We start from the raw sequence: 20,658 nt of genomic DNA on the forward strand, positions 1-20,658 counted from the left end.
CTGAGTTATGACTGACGATTCTTTGCACAATTGAGTCACTATCTCGAGCGAATCGCATAGCCGGGCTTAGTGGCTTTTTGATTCAAGATTGTATGCTTAACTATATTCGTTACTTCTGTTTTTTCCTAGGAATGTTATGAGAATCCCGTGCTGCAGGTTTCGTCCAGCCTGTTTTCTGAGGGGCTACCGGCTCTCAGGGATGAGTACCTCACCGCCGAACCAGAAAGCCCTCTTCTCCGTCGACCAAGTCACGGTCCTCGTGGTCAAGCTTGACGACCCTGGCCGACCTTGGACCGTCGTCAATGTCCTTCAACAGCTTCTTCAGCGCGTCTTCTTCGCCTTGCGCCTCGCCCTCGACCTGCGGGCAGCATGGTTAGTCTCTTCAAACTTGAACATCATGTTCCCGTTTACAAGGGAAGATTGGTGCTCGTCGGCATATTGATGCAAATTTCGACTTACCTTATTGTTATCCGTGTTGCGACACCATCCCGTCAATCCATACTCGCTTGCACGCTTCTGCGTAAAATACCTGGTTTCATGTATGCACAGTCAGTCTCGCCATTCAAGCATTCTTTGTCATCGGTGTCGATTTCGCCAAAATTGGGAATACGTTAAATATTGGGGGGTTTTTCATCACGAACCGAAACCCGACACCTGCGTGTGACGTCAGTGACGATAGAGCTTCGACGATGCTCGCTTCCTCCTTATCCAGGAACCGCGATAATAGCTCGGAGCTCATGTGGAGGAAGGGGGAGGGGTCAAGACGTACCTTGTACCACGCCGCCGTGTGCACGAAAATATATCTGAAGAGAAGGAGAAATGTCAAAATAAGATTGAGCCTGACACCGACGGTTGACTCACTCTTTTAGCCATGATGCTCTTCTATTCAAATATTGGAGTGTTTCTTGACATAGAAAATTTCGAATGAAATGGTTGTAGGCAGGTAGGTCAAAAGTAGCTCGGAGCTCTCTCAAGCTCGACATTCCTGTGGGGTCTGTATCACGTACCGATGACATGCATTCCTGCCTGAGCCTGCCCATTCCCCATGTGTTATCGATAGTGGGCGGCTAAAGTCCGGAGCCAATCACCCCCGGCGAATTTGTGAACCCTCTTGCGCCTCGTTTCTCTCCGCCAATGTCTCTTTGCCTCGTCCACGCATCAACAATCACAACAAAGCTCGCCTCATTCTCAGATTTCACATCCAAAGACCTCATCCGGCTCCCTCGAATCGCTCGGAAAATGGCCTCCCCCATGGAGTCCTCAGCAGCCGACCCTCCAACAGTCCTCTTCCGCGCAGGCAAGAAGCGCAAAGCCGGCTTGCGCCAACGCGCCGCATCCCCCGAAGAAACAGGAAACACCGCCGCCGCTCAATCGAAGCCGACGACAACCGACCCGACTCTGCAGCCGACAGATACGGCATCCTCAAGGACGGAACTCGATGCCTCGGATAAGGAAGCGACCGAAGCCCTCCCGTCAACATTGCGTCACCGCGCGCGCAAACGTCTCAACGGCGTCGGGTTCTCGGCCCGCGCGACGTCCGGCCCTTCAGAAGACTCGCCCGCAGCAGACCTCTCATCATCCCGCGCTCTTGTGCCCGCAACATCACAACCTGACGATGATCCCCTGATCGCAAAACGCTTTGCCCCGCAGACGGGTCTGGCGACCACCATTGTAAACAAACACATGTATGTATTCCCACCAAGCAACCCGCTGCAATTCATTCAGGCCCTTTGCCCAGAGACTGATCAAGCAAGGATGGAATACATAGAATCCCACCTCTCTAACCGCAACCCCTCCCCCTCCGTGGAGACAACAACACATACCTCATCGTCGCTTTCCTCCACCGCCCCGGCACCCGTCGCGGGGAACGACAAAAAGGCACATCCCATCATGCAAGGGAAGCTAATGGAGGTCGATCTAGGCGACGAGGTCCGCGCCCGCAACCAGGCCATGACCGAAAAGGCCGCCCGACGTCTGTTGGGCGAGTCTGTACCTGACGAGGAGCCCGAAGGCGGACCGCGCAAGGCAAAGAAGCCGAGGCTTGGCCGAGACGGCAAGCCCTGGCGACCCAGGAACCGTCGCGGGAGCGACGACGTCAAGCGTGATCAGCTCGTGGAAGAGATCCTGCGCGAGAACAAACGTGAGTAGTTCCTTGTCCAGTCTTTTCCAGGTATGCAGCAGCAAAAGCTAACAATCCAGTCGATGTCTATGATGTGCCTGCTACGCAACAACCTCAGTATGAGGGTGATGGCGACGCAGACGATCGCATCGCCGAGGAATTCCGGCGCGAGTTCATGGATGCCATGGTGCAGCGACAGCAGAAAAAGAAGGCGGCCGCGCCGCCAGCTCGGGCAGGTGCTCGGAAGGCGGATGAGGATGTGCTCAAAGGCCCCAAGCTGGGCGGCAGTCGTAATTCCAGAGCTGCTATGCGTGACTTACTACTCAAAAAAGAGAAGGAGGGCAAGCGATGATGCACAGCTAAATTGTACCAACATACTACACTATACGATACCCACACGACAATGAAACATGATTAGCTGGAATGATTGTATTTTGTGATTGGCATCTATAAACCAAATCAGAGTACTTGGAAGTCAGATTTCCCGTACCAACTAAGAAAACAACAAACCCTATAACAAAAAGAAGAAAAAAAAAGAAAAGATCATGACGACGTGCAAGCCAACCCAAGAACCTATAAGGCAGCCATTTTGATATCCCTGACAAGACCCAGAAGGAAAAGCAAGTTGTGATAAATCATGCCAGATCATAAACAGACGCCTTCGACCCACACACACCCACATGACTGTCGTAAGTAGCTAGGCCCTATAAGAATGTAAAGAATGTTTGAAGCCGGCTCGTCAAAAGCTCTCTGGTCTTTCTAAGCTCTCGCGACTTTGCAACGCCGGGGTATTAATGCGGTTCATCCTCATGCCTCAATGCCGTGTATGCATGCCACTTATTTCCCATGACGCCGTTGTGATATCAGATGCAGAACGTAGATCCCCAAGTGCAAATTCATGTGATGGTGTGGACTTGGCCACCGACGGGGCCACGATATCACCGGATGTCAAGCTGGAACGGCTTGAACCGTCCGCCGATTGTTGCGCAGCGAGGGCACTTGCGCCGAGCTCCTTGCTCTGCCATCAGGACATCGACGCAAGCCTGACACAGGCCGCAAATGCATTCTGTGCAGGCATACGAGTCCTTCAGCAGTGAGACGCTCTGACAGGCTGCGCAGTAGATCTGAGTGTTTTGCGAGGAATAACTCGGGGATGAGTCTGATAGGCCTCTCGACTCAATGTGGAAGTTCTCCCCGCTTTCACCGCTTTCAACCGACGGGAATGGGTCAATCGTGTCCTGGTTGTAGGATGGTGGGGTTAAGGCCTGTTGGAGCGGCGAAGCTTGGTAGCTTTGTGCTGCGTGTGCCGCCTGGAAATTATGGTGCTGGAAGGGGGGGAGTGAAGCTCTGTGGATAGAGACTGGTGATTGGGGTACCTGAGGGATGGTCAGCTAGCGTCGAATGAATAAACATCAGACATCTTACAGGAGTTCGATCCTCATCGATGTCACCAGCAGCAGAAGCAGCTTGGTCGGCAGCATCGATGAGATCTTCCCATCTTTTTCCATAGTCTGCAGAAGGTTCAGCCGATAACGCCTTACGGTCATTATTACCTGGTCTAAGCCGTTCGTCGTTTTGGATGCGTCGTAACCAGTCCGCTGCGGATCCGCGAGATTTTTGTTTCTTGTGGTGTGCTTCTCTACCTCTCTTGGTGACTGACTGTTTCCTGGGTCGAGTAGGTCCAGGAGGGCGCTGAATTGGCGGTAGGGTTGACGAGCGTCCAGGGGGCGAATTTGCAAGAATCGATGGCAATATGTCCCTTGGCCTGCTCGAGTTCATGGCTGGAAATGGTTCGCTGGTGATGTCGCTATTAGATAGATGGATTGGTGGCAGTTCAATTGATGTCCTGGGTATCCGCCGCCCCTCGGTGTCGGAATGCCAATCCTGATGAGAGAATGTCGTTTAGCGCTCTGTTGGCGCTTGTAAGTGGCAGTGGGTAGATTTCTCGACTTACTACTTCGGACTCCCACTCAGGTTCGACCTTGTGACCGTGCAATTGCGCCAGTGCCGCCGCGGCACTAGCAGCAGGGAGCAGCGAGCCCACGGCATGATCATCCAGCGTTCGGGGCGTGCCCGGGTTGCTGTTGTCGTACATGTGCCGGTCATGGTTGAAGCCTTGAAGATGGTCAATCTTTGGGGGGAAGCCCTGGATTGAGAGGGACGAACCCTGAGGCACTGAGGTCGCATTTGGCTGGATGGGAGGGCGTTCGGACGGCGGGGTGTTGATCATGAGCAGGAAGCTCTCCTCGGTCGCTGGAAGCTTCGAGATGTAGTGTTCGGGATGTGCTCTTCGAATGTGCTCTTGCATGGATCGGTATCGTTTTTCCTGTGGTGCGCCGACTGTGTCAGAAGAGCTCCCTCTTTTCTCTCGGTCGGGTGGGTTTTGGGGGGCGTAATCAAAGCTCTGCACTGTCGTCGCAGTTGGGGATGGAATCCAGGGCGCAACGGTCGACGGCGCCGTTGGAGGAGGGATTCATTCCTATGGGGCCAGACTTACACCGATGCAGCGCTTTCTGCAGCTGGAGCCATCTTGGTTTCTCAGAGGACACACGACTTCATTGTTGGAGTCGGTGATTGAGAAAGAAGACGTTAGAGAAGATCTGGGCGGCATCTTGACCCCACCATGCGCGCGAGGGCTGGTATCGATACTGAGCGGGGTGAGGTGCGATAAGTGCGTGCGTAGTGTGTCGCGAAGCGAGGCCAATTGACTGGAACTGGATCTGGTGAGGCTCTAGCATTTGGCGATGCAAAAGAAGCTGCGAAGTTCAAGTTAACAAGTGTTGGAGCTTTGGAAGCTCTCCTCTCCGTCTCTGTCTGGTGTGTTACAAAGAGTGTTTCGAAGGATAAGGTGTAATGGAGGGGAGGGAAAGGACGGGGAGGTCGAGGATGGAAGAGAGGAAGAGAACCTGCTTTTGGGGGATAGAAGGGAAGTTGACCGAAAGCAGTAAGTAGCGGTAATGGGGGGGAGGGGAGGGGGGAGGATACCTAAAGAGAGGTACGCAGTACGGGACAGGCTAGGGGCGTGGCTCGGTCTGGTGGGTATGAGCACGCAGTATCCGTCAGGTACCTTACCTGAGGTGCTGTAGAGTAACCAGGCCCAGGGCCAATTACCTTACCTTTTACCTTGCTCTGCGCCCTTCTCCGTAGCCCAGCCCAGCAGTATGGATGGATACCCAGCACAGAGGTACGGATATGGGAGTCCAGTGTGGGAAGCAAGGTGTGAGAGCAAGGAGGGAGCTTGGATCCAGCAAGCCCTTGCCTTGCCGGTCGGTCGCTTGGTTGGTTGCCTTGGACCTTAAAACAGCAGGGCGACGAGCCGATCAACAGAAGAGGAGCAACAGCCGGCGCAGCTGTGGCATACGCGGTAGGTTGGTAGGTAAGGTATTCGAGGTTGGATTGTGCAAAGAACGAGCTCTTTGGCTGCTCAACCATTGGGCCTGTTCCCAATCTTCTTTGCCTGTGCTGCTCCTGCAGCTGCGGGCTGCGGTTGCGGCTACGGCTGCTTGTTATTGCACTTGGCTTCGGGGAGATGGGGTGGGTAAGGAAAAAGGCCAATATCGGCTGGGACTAAGCAGACGGGGACGAGGGGTGCCGGGAACAGGTACAACGAGGGAAGCAAGGACGCGCTTGGTTGTGGGAGCGATTTGAACAGCTGACAAGCTGATGAGGTAACTAGGTAGTTTCTGTCGTCGCAAGGTTCGGTGTGTGAGGTCAGTCAGGCAGACCACGAATAGGAGGGTGGTTTTGAGTCGGCCTGTGGAAGGCGGCGTCAATGTCACTGGCAAGTGGAAGAGCACAAGTGGATAGCACCAGAAGGGAGGCTTCCCTGAGGTTAGGTAGGCATGTAAGTGAAAGCAACGGTGACGCAGCGGTGTAAGTGGCGGGCCAAGCAGCGTGCTACTCTGAAGCTTGACTATCTATTGCATCGCTATCGTCAATAAAGAGCCTTCCTTCGCTTGCCACTTTCTCGCACAACACCGCGATGCGATACAATGCTCGGCCAGTCGCCGAGTGGTTGGCCAGACTGTTTCCTCCAGGAGACCAGGCGAAAGGCGAGACTGATTGACCGAGAGACGGGTTGCAACTTGTTTCCATCGAGTCAGTCGTGCCGCCTCCCTTCTTTGTTTGGAAAATTATGACACGACGAGGTGCCTGACTTGGCCAAGAATGGCGGCAACCGAGTGACGGGGCCATGGGAACAGTTGGTTATCCTGCTAGCATGGAAAAGCAAAGCATTGCAGCCATCAATCGTCGCAGTGGTGCTTCGATGCTTCGGTGCCCGTACCTCCACCAGCTACCTACCTAGAATGAGAGCTTCCCTGCCCGGTTGCTTGGTGCTTACCTTCCATGTAATTGCCTACCTAGGTACCTCGCGGGGGTACGAACACACAAGGGCCGCATCGTTAAGTCCCCCAATAGCTCTGCCAATGGCAATTAAGCAATCCGCAAGCTCTGGAGGTTGGTACTCTTGCGGTGCTATTCGTACGGTCGGTACCTCTTGGAGGAGAGTGCGGTAGCTGGAGGAGGAGCTGCCAGCAGGAGGAGAAGAAAAAGCTGGTCGGCAAATTGACCCGCCAAGGAGACAAAATGCTGGTCATTGGTCCAAGACGATTGGCAACGTGAATGACTCGATCGAGGCCGGAGCACGTCTGGTGGGTTGGGTTGGTTGATTCAAGGGTTGAAGGCAGCAGAAGACAGTGGGAGAGGATGATGAAGAGCCCAGGTACCTCATGAGAAAGGGGGGCGTGGCTGCAAAAGCAAGATTCAAGTCAAGACGAGTGGGGAGAGGCAGTTGAAGTGAGGAGGATCGGAAGGAGCACGACAGGGAAGCACGAGGGCGGAGGAGGGGGAAGGAGGGGAGGGGTGTGGTAGTAAAGTGGGCCTTTTTCCTTTTTCCTTTTCCTTTTTTTTTTTTTTTTTTTTTTCTCTCTCTCTCTCTCTCTCTCGCTCTTCTTTTCGGAGCTTGCGAGTGGTTGAGAGAGAGACCGCACCAAAGAGTGAGCTGGTGCATGGGAGCTCTTGACTTGGGTCTTCGACGGATACTTACCTAAGTCCTGCAGCCTTCTCGACCTGTCCGTGTTCAATCTGCAACACATTCAATCCATCTGAATGAGTCGGTATGTGCAAGTATCTTTCTAGAAGCTTGATTCAAGACTCAAAGCCTTTGCTTCTCATGCCATGCTGCTGCTGTTGACTTGCTGTGTTGCTTCCAAGCTCTGTGCAAGTGTAAAAGTACGTACGGCGTAGCATACCTAGCTCGCCTTCTGCGGAACTGGAACCGCGTCAATGTGACAAGGCCTGTTAGCGATGGCCCTGGCCTCAGCCAGATGGGTCTGCTACTGGATCCCCGCTATTCGTCACGTTGACATCCCAGCTGACGGGTAAGGTATGTACATGCGTAGCAGATTCGCAGTGGAAGCAGGTCGGGTCGTGTCGCGGTACCGCTGTAGATACGGGCGGTTGCTTGAGAGGTTTGCTTGTCAAGCTTAGGTTACCTGGGCAAGCTATTCTTGGCTGGCAGACGTAAGTCGCACCTCCTGATGACAGCATTGACGCAGTCCAAATGAAGCGGTCCAGACCAAATCTCCGGTGTAAAAGCGATGAACATGCTCCGGCAAGGAACAGCATGGCTGCGAAAGGCGTTGGGCACTGAGGACGAGACGAAGGACGAGGAGGAGGTTGGCAACGTCGGGTCGGCATCGGGCACAGAGAGTCACCAAGACCACGACATGCAGGGCCCAGGGAAGCTTCTTCAACAAGGTGTGAACCTGGGAGCTGTTGCCTCTACTGCTGCTGCTGCACTGCGCTGCTGCACGTCGGTCTGCGGTGTGTGGTATGTCTCTAGCTGCAGCGCCTGCAGCGCCTCTGAGGCGTGTTGCTGCAGTGGGGAATGGGTCCCCCCCCCCCCCCCCCGACGTTGGCGCCGAATCGTCTGTTCCACAGCGGGGAGGAAGACGGTGCGGCGTGGGCGGGGGCTTGATGGGGTGGGGAGAGGGTGTGAGTGTGCTTTGCCTGGATTGAGTGGGCTACCACAGACAGCTGCTTCAAGGGTTTTTTTTTTTTTGGTCGTCCCTTTTTTTTCTGTGTCTCTCTTGCTCGAAGGCATGCAGGGCTCCATGTCCAACAAGGCTCTTCAGCACGTCAACCTGCCTTCTTCTGGCCCCGGTCTGTCCAGCTAAGATGCCCACAATCACTTTTTTTTTCTTCCTGCCCCCTGTGGAAGACCTAGACCGGGGAGAGGAGGTATGTACCTGCCTATCAAGTACAGCTGCATCACCTTCCTCCTCCTTCCTTGCCCTGTCGCAACCTCAGGTAAGGTAAGGTACCCGGGGGTCCTAGCGGCACAGGCTAACGTTAAAGACCCCTACTCACATAAGGGGGGGGGGGGGGGGGGGGGGGAAGCCCCTTGCCACCTAAAATACTAAAAGTGGTTAATTTAATGCCTCACTCTTATAATCACTAACTATATATATTGATTAACTACTTATAACTACGTTATATAATTATAAAAGTATAATAGTTATAATTATCTTAATATATATAATCTAATAGTATATTTAAAATAACTATATAGCTATTTATAACTTTATAATTATTATATTTTCGTTTATAAGCTTATTTTAAATATAATTACTCTAAGTTTGACTTTAAGGTGCTATAGGCGTTATTTCTGCTTATAACTATACTTCTTGAGCCTTCTAAATGTTAACCCTCTCTATAATAATATGATACTTTAACTTATATCTTGTTGCTAGTATAGGCAAAGTTAGCGCTAGTAGTAGAGGTAGATCAGGTAGTTTAAGCTTATTAATAACGTTATTATTAACCTTATTATTAATATTAAAATTAACTTTTAATTCTGATGCTGCATTATTAATAGTGTTTTTAATAGGATTATTAGCTTTAATAAAAACGTGTAAGTTAAATATAAGGTTAGCAGATGCTTCTGCTATATCTAGTAGTAGTTAGTTAATATCTAATTAACTTAAAAGTTTTATTGTATACTTTATATAATTAAGTATATTTTTTAGTAGTAGCTTAAAGTTAAAGTTAATTATATTAACTATAAATATAAGCTGAAGCTTATTAAACTAATAAGGGTTTTTTATATTAAACATAACAAAATTAGTATCTCTTTTAGTATAGTAGAGCTACTGCTTAAATATTAATATCTTTACTCTATTATTAATAAACTCCTTCTTAGTCTTTAAGTACTTTATGCGCACCTCTAGGTACTACCTCTTAGCCTCTCTTTTTATATAGATATATTAATATTTAATCTCTGTTTATATAGCCTTAATAAACTGCCTCTCTTACTATTTAATAATATCTAAGAAGGTTATATTAGTAATAAATTAATAGTTTAGCTTTACTACCTACGTCGCTTAAGTTTTCATATATAGTGTTAAAAAGTATATATTCCTATTCTATATAAACTCCTTATTTTAGTTAACTATAACTTAGCTTTCTTTAAGATATTTAGTTATATAGTGATATTATTAATAAGTTAGTAAACTTAAAAGTAGTATATACTTCTTAGCAATATAATTAGTTAGAAGGTTTATTTTAGTAAAGTAGTCTATATATAGTAAGAAGGTGAGAAGATACATTAATATAATAATATTAGCCTCTTATATCTTTCTTATAAAGCGTTTTAATATAACTTTAGGTTATATAAGCTAAGTATTTAACTTTTTAAAGCTTTTTATAATATTTACTAGTATAAATATAATATCTATTTTGCTACTAAAGGCTCTAATAAAGTCACCCCTTATAAATATAAAGGCACCTTTATAAAGTTAATATTATATAGCTTCTTATTAATGCTTTTTAAACAGCTAGAAGACTCTTATATCTATTAGCCATAGTAGATATATAATATAAAGTGGGGAAAAGCTGACAATAATATTATAGTTTTAATAATATTTTATAAGAGGGATATTAATATAGCTAGAGAAGCTATCTAAAAGCAGTAATTAATATAGTCTCTTAGTATAAGTATATTAAGCTATCTCTATATACTTAACGTAGTGACTTAGCTTTATGCTAAAGATAAATAATTTATTAAAATAGTAGCTATAAGTGTTAACTTTAAAGGACTTCTCTATAGTAAAACTAAGGTGTTAATATTTAGCTAAGCTTTTATATAACTAGTTATTAAAGTGCTTAATGAAATCTAATATGATCTCTTAGTTAGAGAAAGTAGTAGGTAACTAAGCGAAATATACCCCCTCTTAAATATTATAGTTAGCTTAAGCTGTAATAAGCTACATTTTAAATATAATATAAGCTAATATAATGCTACTAATAGTATTACTATATCTTATAAAAATATATAACTTATAATTCACTAAATCAATAACCTCTAAAGCTATATTTTACTTCTATTTACCTTATAGTATAATAATATACTTTTAGCTAGTAAAGCAGCTAATATAGTAGCTAGATTTATTAGCATTCTAAATCTCTAAAAGCTTAAGTTTATATTAGCTAAAAGTAAACTTATAGTAGTTAAACTAAGCTTTAATTAGCGCTAAGTTATACTTAATACCTTTCTAATAGAGCTCTACTAGCTTAATTAACCTAGAGATTTAAAGCATAAAGTAGTTAGCCCCTTAGCTAGCAAATTACTGCTTAAATATTAGAAGCTAGCCTCTATTAGCCTCAAAAGCGTTTACTATTTCTTAGATTATAGCTAGAGAGGCTAGAAACCTTACCTTATATAGCTATATAGTAAAAGCAGTAAGGGTAGTATTCTTACCTAAAGTAATGGCTCTTAGCTAGCCTTTTAGCCTAGGGAAGCTCCTAGAGCTCTTAAGATACTTTAGAGCGTTACTAATAGCAGTATAGCTAACTTTATAAGCTTTAGCTACTTACTAAATAGAGAGAGGACGTAAAGTAGGCTAATAGTTACGTTAAAAGCTTTAGTTAGCGTATATATAGTGCATATAAATAACTTAGGCTACTTTTTAAGCTAAACTAAAGCTGAGTTTATATTAGTGAGGTATCCTAGTTACTTATACGAAAGTATAAGGTGAAAAAAGTAGTATAATTAGTCTATATCTAGTCGAAAAAACAGGTAATTTTAGTGAGAAAATAATAATTTTAGTGACAGGGGGTCGACTTAGGTGGCAAGGGGTTTTTTCAGTGGCAAGAGGTTTTTTCCCCTCCTACGTGAGTAGGGGGCGTTTTGCGCTAACGCAGGCTGACTAACGCCCCCGGGTAAAAAGTGCTTTCCTCGTGCTCCACGATCCACCCTCCACGCCCCGAGGTGCACCGGCCCAGGATAGCATGGTGAAGGTAAGGGAGGTACGTCTCTTTTCTGTCAGGGAAGGTCCCCACTTTCGGCGCGAGGACCCTCCAGTTCCTCGCCTCCAACCTTCACCTCGGCCTATCAGCAGTCGGCAGATTGTATTCCTACGCGGCCGAAGGAGACAAGATGGAAAAAAAACTTGTCTGCACCCTTCAAAGGCGCCGGACTCCAGAGCATGGACGGGTACCAGATCGAAGGGGAAAAAAATAGGCACGCCTTCGCCCGCTCCACTTTCCTCCTTCTCCTTCAAGCCAACCTCTTTTGAAATTAACCCAGAGGCTAACTTGTCAACGACAATCCGAAACCACGGCTATTCACCGAGGCGACTGTTGAAAGAACGAAAAACACAAAAAGTGTGCTCCCGTAAGCTCAGTCCACTGTCCGAGCCACGCAGCCTTGTTCAGATGTCGGTACCTTGTCTCTATCATTGACTTCGAGTCAACAAGCCTTGTCTCAGCGTCTCAGCTCACTCCTGAGCCGCTCGCATGTCGGTCACCTCGAGCAACAAAAACACAGAAGCTGCTCCGAGGACCTTTTCCAGCCAATTGCATGTTGCGATTTTCGCCTTCCTCGCCACCAATGCCCCTGGACCCCTGGCTGACTGGCAAAGGGCACACAACACTCTCAGATAAAGCGGGTATCTATTGCCTCTCGGAGCACCAGGTACAAGAAGAACTGACATCACCCTATCTGGGTATGCATTACATGCTACTACCTCTATGTTTTTCCTTATTGTTTTTATTCACGTCTTATTTGTCTACAGGAAGACCGGAGACGGTGTGGTGTGTCTTTGAGCGCAGTCGGACCCGACTTGACGACTCGTCCAGGAGACTTGGATCATGGATTAATGCATAAACACCGGTATAATGCAGACGTCCTCGTCCACTCTCAGCTTCGGGCCAAATCGGGGGATCCATCTCGTGACGGCCCACGGAACGTTACACCAACGCCTCCCCCACCGGAGCTGGCAGCTGGCAACGAAGCTTAGTACCTGGATCGAGCGCCTCGCCGTCGGTCTCTCACATACCGAAGGGGTCCAGGGAACCTCAAGGTCTCTTTGCAGGAAAAGTGTCGACACAGTGACCGCACCTCGATCGGGGCGAGGCAAGACGAGGCGGTGACGGCTACCAATTTCCTGGCGTCTGTCAGCTTCCTTTTCACCGTCCGCCCTGAGCTTCCGGCGCTATCCTCATGAGCACATCGCGATACGGCTATGTGTTCCAGCTGCCCGCTGAACGGGAGGGTGTGGGGGATAAGCTCCCAGGACATGAGCTCCAATGCTGATAAGCAGGCCACCAACCAGAAGCCAGGGCAGCTTTGACGATAAAGCTCCCCCAAGGGTTCTAGCGCATCTTTACCACGAACAACCGAGCCTACCTTAGCTCCAATGGGGAGGTACCTTCACAAAGCTTTTCGGTACTTGAAGAACTCCCACGCCTGGTGCCTTTCCTCCATCTCAACTGCACGCTGATCCCGCAAGTGAGGGCGAATGAGGAAACTGCTCCGGTCAGAAGGGGGAACGGCACTTCGTTTGGGAATGGAGGCAGTCAGAAACACCTTGCAGCAGCAATCTAATGAAAGGAAAATCGAGGCTTCATAACACGGCTTGGCCCCCTTCATTGAACGAGTCTTCAACGCACTAATACTCGCACTTCGATTCAATCACCCGCGCTACGCTTCTAACCCGGAAAAAAACCGAGCCTGTGCCAATTCTTTCTTGACATCGGCACACTCGGCGGCAGCCCACTCAGCAACCGGCCGCAGGTCTGTGCCTCTCTGCAGTGCCGTTCCTCCATCCATCTGCTTTATTACCAAGAGCACACGAGAAAAAACACACTGAGCAACGCAGGATAAGCTGAGGCCGGGGGACGCTCCGTACCCAAAGCTCTGTCACATGCACGCGTCGTTTTCTGAATACACCCAGTACTTTCGTACGACTGGGCCTATCGAAGCGGCAAACGCCCGAAGGCCGCTTGAACTCGCTCCTGGCTCCCTGCCTTCCGAGACATGGCGGCCAACCAGTTCTGTCTCGTCGGTGACTCCGACTGCCACTGCCACTGTTGTCAGAGCCTCTCCATCTCCATCCCCATCCCGTCACCGTCCACTCGGCGAAGCTCCAGGGATATCAGCGCTGAGATCCCAAGTCGGAGCGTCCACCTTCAAGCCATTAGCGATCACGGCCCTCTATCTCCGCGCAACTCACAGCGCCGGTGCGCTGACGGCTTGCACGTACGCGTAGCCTCCTGAGCCCCTTTCCCCCCTATCTCTGTGCAAGTTGAGGCATGACAGGATATCCTCGACTTGACTGGAATGAATCCCAGTGGCTCTACCTTAGTCTGTTCTCACTGAAGCACCAGTGCTCCGTCATGTTGACGACAGTCGATCACTCGCTGTCAGCAAACAATCTCTTGACCTAGTGAATTAAGATTCAATTGCACGAAAGCGGATCAAGCTCTGCTTTCGGAGATTTCCTCAGCCTCAGCATCACCAACCTTCTTTGCCGCAGACACGCAGCAAAAACCACTTGTTTTTACTGATTTGGCTTCTCGAAGGAGTGGGCAGTCTTTTCCATCCGCTGTCAGAGACAGTCTTTGCCTTCAGTTCAGATGGTTCGCTGGATATATGCTACAATGGGTCATCCCTTCCAGCGTCAGGGGGGAACTCCGGAACCGTCTTGAGCCGCTGCAGCCGGCTGTCAATCTTGCATGAGGTGCACAACGACAGCATCACTCCGAAGAGCTGTGTCGTCAGCCTTCAGTTTGACTTCATGGGCCTTACTGGAGAACAGCTGCCATCCTGATGTCTGGCAAGTCGAATCGATGGGAGGGCGACCTCGGATCTTATGTGGCCAGCGGTATCCGAAGCTCCTTCTCCAATCAAGGCGACGCATCCGCAGGATTCCAAACAAACTTGTCACAGCTCCTCGTTGATCAACCCCCTCGAGGTACGCCGCACAGACGTCCGAGATGGACCTGCGCCGCCAAGATCACGAAGGAAAGGTCGTCTTCTTCTATGGCATTCAGAGCACGGCAATCCCGCTCAGCATAAGATGCAGAAGGTAAAAGCAACCAGGGCGAGCCCCGCCTGACTGGTCCGGAGTCATCAGATTGTCTTTTCAGAATCTGCAAGGGACGGCACTCCATGTTTCCAGACCCAAAAGGACTGGACGTATTGCGCAGTTGAGGCTCAGCCACCAAGGTTTCAGCCTCCGACCAATACCGAACTTGGCACCCTCCTTGTGCATATTTTGCCGGTCGATTTCACTGATCCGTCGTCATATTCTCCAACCGGCGGACTCTCGGAAGTCTGAGCACCTCGCGTTTACTTGCCGCGGCGCTGATGATCTGGTGAAGTCCAACCACAATGCTCTGACCTCGTCGTCAGTTCGCCAACTTCCACCGTAAATTGGCGTTACAGGGTTGCCGTTTCTAATGTGGCCAAGGAAAAGTTTCCTAAACTCGCCTCACGTTTCCCTGCAATGTTTCCCCACGTCCGATCATTCACGGCAAGACATCCCAAAAGTTGCGTCCCGACGCGCTCCTTGCCCAGATTACATCCCGTCATCATGGCACATATCTAAGTGCCTTGTCGGCATTTCTCTGCTCCTGTGGCTCTTTTCATGAGCAAACGGTTGCTCTGCAGCCTTCTACGGATCCCTTACGCATATCTCCTGCCGTCGTTTCTTACACTCATTAATCTATATACAACATGGCGTTAACAGTCAAGCAGCTGAATGCTGACGCCTCATTTCTTCTCACCTTCGAACCCATCGTGCCCGAGTCGACACCGGGCATTTCTCCCCGGCCGTTCAGGATATTAATGGATCCATGGATCACAGGACCGTCCACCATCTTTCACTCTATTCTTTCAACAACAACTCACAAGGAGTCTCCATGCGTGTGCTCGCTGGAACATCTCCCGGAACCCGATCTCGTCATTATCAGCCAACACAAAAGCGACCATTGCAACGAGGCCACGCTTCGGCAACTACCACCCAGCGGGACGAGAACCCTAATCCTGGCGGAACCGGCCGCGGCCAAGGTGATTCGGAGCTGGAAGTACTTTGACAAGAACAAGGTCCATACGATTCCACGGTGGGAGGATCCTCAAACCACGGGGAAGCAGGCCGTCATCCGCGTCAAGGTGCCGCCATTCACACCAGGTGGGGAGTCCGGCGAGGTATCAGTCGCGTTCATTCCTCAACGGAGGGATTTCAAGGGCCTTCATGCCGCCATCGGCATCACGTACCGACCACCTCCAACATGGCCAAGGTTCACACATCTTCTTACACCACCGAGGACCCCCGTATCTCAGCCACAAGGCACACAACTCTCTCAGTCTCCCATTGCCGGGGCAGCCCGCTCCAAAGCTGAGCCGGCATACATCAGCCTGCCGACTCCCCCGGAGACTCCCAGCAGCACCCAATCCCTCCACTCCATCAACTCCGCTACGTCGACCCCGCCGCCAACGGACGCCCGAGACCGAGCAGTATCAGTTATCTTCTCTCCCCACGGCATCTCATACCGCTGCCTACACCAGTACGCCGCCTCCCACCTGGCCGCCGAGGCGGCTCTGCCTCTCACTGCTCTCCTGCACTGCTTCGACACTGTTTCGAATCCGTGGTGGCTCGGCGGTAACATCTCCGCGGGCATGCCGGCCGGACAGGAGACGGCATCAGCCCTAGGCGCAAAGGCCTGGGTTAGCACGCACGACGGCGACAAAGACGTCAGGGGCTTGGTCACGAGGATGCTGAAGACGAGAAAGTACGCCCGGAAGGAGATCGCCGACGTTGTCAGCCCCTTTTCGAACACCAGCCACCGCGACAAGAGGTTCGATCGGGAGGGGTCAGGCAATGAGGGTAGCGGCGGTGGGGGTAAGAGTACTGAAGTGCTTGTTCTTGGTGTTGGCGAGGAAGTTGCGATGACCCGAGAGGGTGTCTGGAACGTTGAGCCGCGCGCTCGAGTATTTCCGCCTCGCAAACTCCCCGTGGCGGAGAAGACACTGCAAGGTCGGGCGCGAGGACGAAATCTGTCGCCGATTGTCACGCGTGTATGAACGGGGACTATGCGATGATACCCAGTGGTAATTTGGTTTTGCGTGCTTGTCTTTTTCATCAGAATTTTGGATACCCTCCTGTACAGATGGAGCACGTTCAAAGGGCACCGAGGGCAGAATATACCCCCCTACGGAGACTTCGGAACCACACGAAAATGCGACACGGAACACGGACCACGGAAGACGGGTGACTGGGCACTGGGAGCATTGAGTTTCTTACTTTATTTTCGTTACGGGAATGGCATTGCCTGCCCAGGATGGCGGCGTGTCTTGGGGAAGGGGTTGATACCACAGAAGGAAGGATTAACAACTTGAAAACGAGGATGGTACAAGACTTGACCTTCTCCTCGCGTAGCTTATGAGCTCTTAATATACAAGCATAATCAATCACAATTATCAGGGCACACGATTGTAGCGTCAAACCACGTGATATCCTTGAAAACATATCCCGGCTTCGGAGACTCGAAGCAAAGCAGTATTCGAAGGCACAGTCTGTTGACAGATCAGCCAGATGCTCTATTAAGACGGGGGGGAAGCATCTGCTCCTCCCTAATCACCAATGTTCGTCCGGATCCTTCTTTTGTTCTGTCGTGTTCCTGGCAGAACCCAGGGAAAATTCACTGCCCATGTCAAAAGCGTGTCCTTTTCACCTGATCATGATAAAGAAGCTATCCATATAGTGACTGCTTGTCAATGGATGGCAGGTGTTCCCGGAGTAGACAAATATTAAAGTCAAAGTCCTTACTTGTCAAGTGCTTTAACGGCCAACTCGCCTCAAGGTCGGAAAGAAATGACCGCGGACCCTTGCAATCAGTTGACGCGGGTTAGACCCTGTCTCTTTCTCCTCTCCGATGCGGTTTTTCGGAAACATAGGTGCTTTGGATAATCTCGTTGAGTAACAAGCAGTCTTCGTAGGCGTGGTTGCAAGGACCGTCAGCTTGTGATGTAACCCATTTCTCTACACGTAGATTGTGTCAACCCTGTTTGCTGGTTGTATTTATCTCTGAGTTTCTAGAGGCCGCCAGTCTGCCAGGTCTGGACCTAGAAACCCCGTGAACAGGGCAAGTATCCATGACAAAGTGGTTCGAACGGTAGTATGTCGTCTTAAGACATACGACTTAGAAGGGCGCCTACTGAGACCCGTAAGTGGTGGTATATCTGATCGTCTGCGTCTTTGTATGACCTCGAAAACGACGAGTTTCAAAGTAAGCAAAGTATGAATTAGCTAAATGTGAGTTTCCAACTACAAAGCTACCGTTCACAATCATACCGGCTTCATATAAAATGTCTCGAATGCCAGCGTTTGATGCTCCCTTAAAATGCGATTTGAATACTATGAGACCGCCGGTTACGGGTGGTCGTCACCACATGGAACCCACCCTCCCTCCATTACCTGCACTCACCCAGCCAGGGTATCTAGTTTTCTCATGCAACGAGAAATCATCTCTCTTCTTCGAGATGCACGCTTCCACATATCCATCCTCTCCTCAATCCTTCTCAACACACAGCCGCCCGTGAGCTATGCAGATCCTGCCTCCCAGTGCATGCACGAAACTAGGTCCCAGCCAAACACGCTGACGTGAAAATGAAAAACAAAGAAAGCTGGTGGGGAAAACGAATCCTATCTTCCCCTCTCAGGACCACACCAGACCCGCTTACTTGAGCTGCTTCAGAATCTCCGTCAAAAAGTCCTCAAAGCTGAGGGTGATGTAGCCGTCGCGGTCGTCGTCGTACTTCTTGAACACGTCCGTCATGCGCTTGAGAGAGATGCAGGCCTGAACGAAGAGGTCGAAAGACATGGAGTTTTCGTTGCGCTTATCGTAGGTGCGGAAGAGAAGCTCGACAAAGCCGGGGCTCAGGCGGTATCGGAAGGCGACGAGGGCGTTGCTGAACTCCTGGAGCGAGATGTTGCCCGAGCGGTCGGCGTCGAAGCGGTCGAAGAGAGTGCGCCAGGAGGCGAGGAAGGACCACAGTCCGCAGAACTCGGCGAAGCCAATGGTGCCGCTGCGGTCGGAGTCGAACATGCGGATCATCATGCGCACAGTCTGGGGGTCGAATGCTGTCCAGTCACCATTGACGAGGGCGGTGGAGAGCTCGCGTTCGGAAAGCTGGCCAGTACCTGCGTCTTGTTAGATTTTGAATTCTCGAGGTCTCTCACGAAGTCGCGTACCATCCTTATCGACAGCGCGAAACAGAGGCAGCAGGGTCGGGTCGGCACCGTCAGCCATTTCGGCGGGCGCGGGAGACGGGGGCGGTCTTGAGCTGGGAGGAGGGCGATTGTGCATCTGAGTCGGGCGCGGGCCGCCGGTGGGAGGAGGAGAGGTGGCGCCGTAGATGTTGGGGCTCGGGCTAGGACGACGGTCGTCGCGAGGGTCGCGGTGGTCGACGGGACGGCGCTGGTAGCTATCGTGGGGGACGGGCGGAGGCGGCTTGCTCTCGTAGCGCGGTTGAGGAGAAGGTCTTTGGGCCGGGGCCGGGGCTGGGGCAGCGCCGCCCTTCTGGAACGGGACAGTCAGTCTTTCTCCGGTTGAGCGATCCATGAGCTGACGATGGTGAGGGCATTCGCGATGGTGAATCGCAAAGGAAAGGCCAGATTGCGTGGAAAGGACGACGAGTCGAACGTACCTGCTCGGGCTCTGCGAACCTGGTAGGGTGTTAGCATGGCGGGGTAAAATAGATTGCGATGAGGGGCTGTTGCGAGTCGTTGATGGCTCTAGTTACGCACCTGGGGAGTTCGTCGGGGTTGTAGGGTCTGTTGTAGGCCATTGCGACTGTGAAGATGGGTGAACTGGCGATGGAGGGCCGGGAGAGAGAGCAAAGGAAACGGTCCTTTGGGAGTCGAGTCGAGTTCGTCGGCTCCTGGGATTATATGAAGTTGCAGAGGTGGGGGGCGTCTATTGGTTTGCGGTGGACAACCAACCCAAAGGAAGGGCCAAGAGCAAGGAGGGGAGGAGCCGCAGCAACTATGTACCTCAGGTTCTGTAGGTGACTTGGGTCCAACAAATGGAACTTGGGGTAGGGGTCTCAACGTCAGGCGGCAGTCGGCACGCCTACCTAGGTAGGACGGGACAGGGCAGGAAAGGACAGGTAGGGCTGCTTCGTTAGGCTGCGCTGCAGGCATGGAGAGGCTGTGAACGTGCCAATCGGGCCCTGAGCTTTGCGCAATCGTCAGATTGGTTTCAGCCGCACCATGTAATATGAAAGAGTGAGGCTTGGGCTGAGGCCTTGTTTAGAGACTACGTGCTGCTGTAATTTCGGTCGCGCATGGTCGCGTTATTAGGCTTTCTCTCTCTGTCCCTCTTCTGTTATCTCCCAGGCAGTATGTACGGACTGGCAGACCCTCGAGGGAATGTACGACGAATAGAGCAAGGGAACACGAAGCCGTAGGGCTTATCTGTCCTCCAGCAGGGGACCTACGCCGGGGACCGGGCAATTTGGGGAGCAGCGGCGCCCGCGCGCAGGTTGGGGATGGCACGGGCACGGGCGGTGGACTGGGATGCAGGGCAATCAGTGCTGAGGAAGCTTTGGTGTATGATTCGGTCGTCTGTGTCGAGACGATGAATAATACCACGAAGGGGACTGGACATGGTGCATGGTGGTGCTCGGTGTGCGACGGCGATTTGCTTGCTCGGCTCGGCTGTAGCTGCGCTGTGCTGCGCTGCGCTGCGGATGGGCTTTGCGACGGGAACGACACGGCACGACTGCCACAAGACACGACACGACACGGACGGTTGACGCAAATCAGACGGGATGAACAGGCGATGGATCACGGTTTGCAGTCTGCCCGTCGAGTGGGTTCTGCGAAATTGTTTCTGGGAGGGGGCAACAACTAAAAACAGAAAATGCTCCAGCCAAGGCAGACGTAGGGTAGATCAGGACAGAAAAGAGGACATTAATTCCATCCCACGCGGCCTTGGGTTGGCTTGGATCCTGAATTCTTGCTTCTGCAGCGAAATCATCATGTCACACACAGACACGGACACGTCTTTCCGATTGCTGGTGCCTGGCCCCAAGCCCACCTCACCTCACACTCAAGCGTAACTTAATTGCAGGCTTTGTTCTTTCTGTCTTCTGGAAGATCACCAGGACGGGAAGTGGAAGGGTCATGCCGACGGGATGGGGGCATTTCTGTGCCGTCAATGGCCTTTCGCTTTCGCAACCCCGCCACGCC

The 20,658-nt window shown here is 50.9% G+C and overlaps 5 protein-coding genes across 5 annotated transcripts; 2 read left to right on the forward strand and 3 right to left on the reverse strand.

The window, feature by feature from the left end:
• Nucleotides 1-208: 208 nt before the first annotated feature.
• acyP (Acylphosphatase) lies at nt 209-873 on the reverse strand (the record flags this gene model as incomplete). Its single annotated transcript, XM_037326046.1, has 3 exons — nt 209-358; nt 460-516; nt 862-873. The coding sequence occupies 3 exons, from the start codon at nt 871-873 to the stop codon at nt 209-211; spliced, it is 219 nt and encodes a 72-aa protein (XP_037175557.1).
• Nucleotides 874-1,239: 366 nt separating this feature from the next.
• CGCA056_v010800 (uncharacterized protein) lies at nt 1,240-2,471 on the forward strand (the record flags this gene model as incomplete). Its single annotated transcript, XM_037326047.1, has 3 exons — nt 1,240-1,685; nt 1,755-2,140; nt 2,200-2,471. 3 exons carry the CDS (start codon nt 1,240-1,242, stop codon nt 2,469-2,471), a joined length of 1,104 nt encoding a protein of 367 aa, XP_037175506.1.
• Nucleotides 2,472-3,057: 586 nt separating this feature from the next.
• Nucleotides 3,058-4,730, reverse strand: CGCA056_v010801 (uncharacterized protein; the record flags this gene model as incomplete). Its single annotated transcript, XM_037326048.1, has 5 exons — nt 3,058-3,495; nt 3,545-3,630; nt 3,776-3,914; nt 4,074-4,445; nt 4,617-4,730. 5 exons carry the CDS (start codon nt 4,728-4,730, stop codon nt 3,058-3,060), a joined length of 1,149 nt encoding a protein of 382 aa, XP_037175507.1.
• Nucleotides 4,731-15,140: 10,410 nt separating this feature from the next.
• Nucleotides 15,141-16,487, forward strand: CGCA056_v010802 (uncharacterized protein; the record flags this gene model as incomplete). The annotated part of the gene is made up of 1 exon (XM_037326049.1): nt 15,141-16,487. One exon carries the CDS (start codon nt 15,141-15,143, stop codon nt 16,485-16,487), a length of 1,347 nt encoding a protein of 448 aa, XP_037175504.1.
• A 1,655-nt stretch (nt 16,488-18,142) lies between these two features.
• On the reverse strand, nt 18,143-19,253 carry Pdcd6 (Programmed cell death protein 6; the record flags this gene model as incomplete). Its single annotated transcript, XM_037326050.1, has 4 exons — nt 18,143-18,606; nt 18,658-18,985; nt 19,113-19,131; nt 19,213-19,253. The coding sequence occupies 4 exons, from the start codon at nt 19,251-19,253 to the stop codon at nt 18,143-18,145; spliced, it is 852 nt and encodes a 283-aa protein (XP_037175505.1).
• Between the last annotated feature and the right edge of the window lie 1,405 nt (nt 19,254-20,658).

This window comes from Colletotrichum aenigma, assembly GCF_013390185.1.
Source record: "Colletotrichum aenigma strain Cg56 chromosome Unknown KSG_Cg56_contig07, whole genome shotgun sequence".
In the NCBI taxonomy this organism is placed as follows: Eukaryota; Fungi; Ascomycota; class Sordariomycetes; order Glomerellales; family Glomerellaceae; genus Colletotrichum; species Colletotrichum aenigma.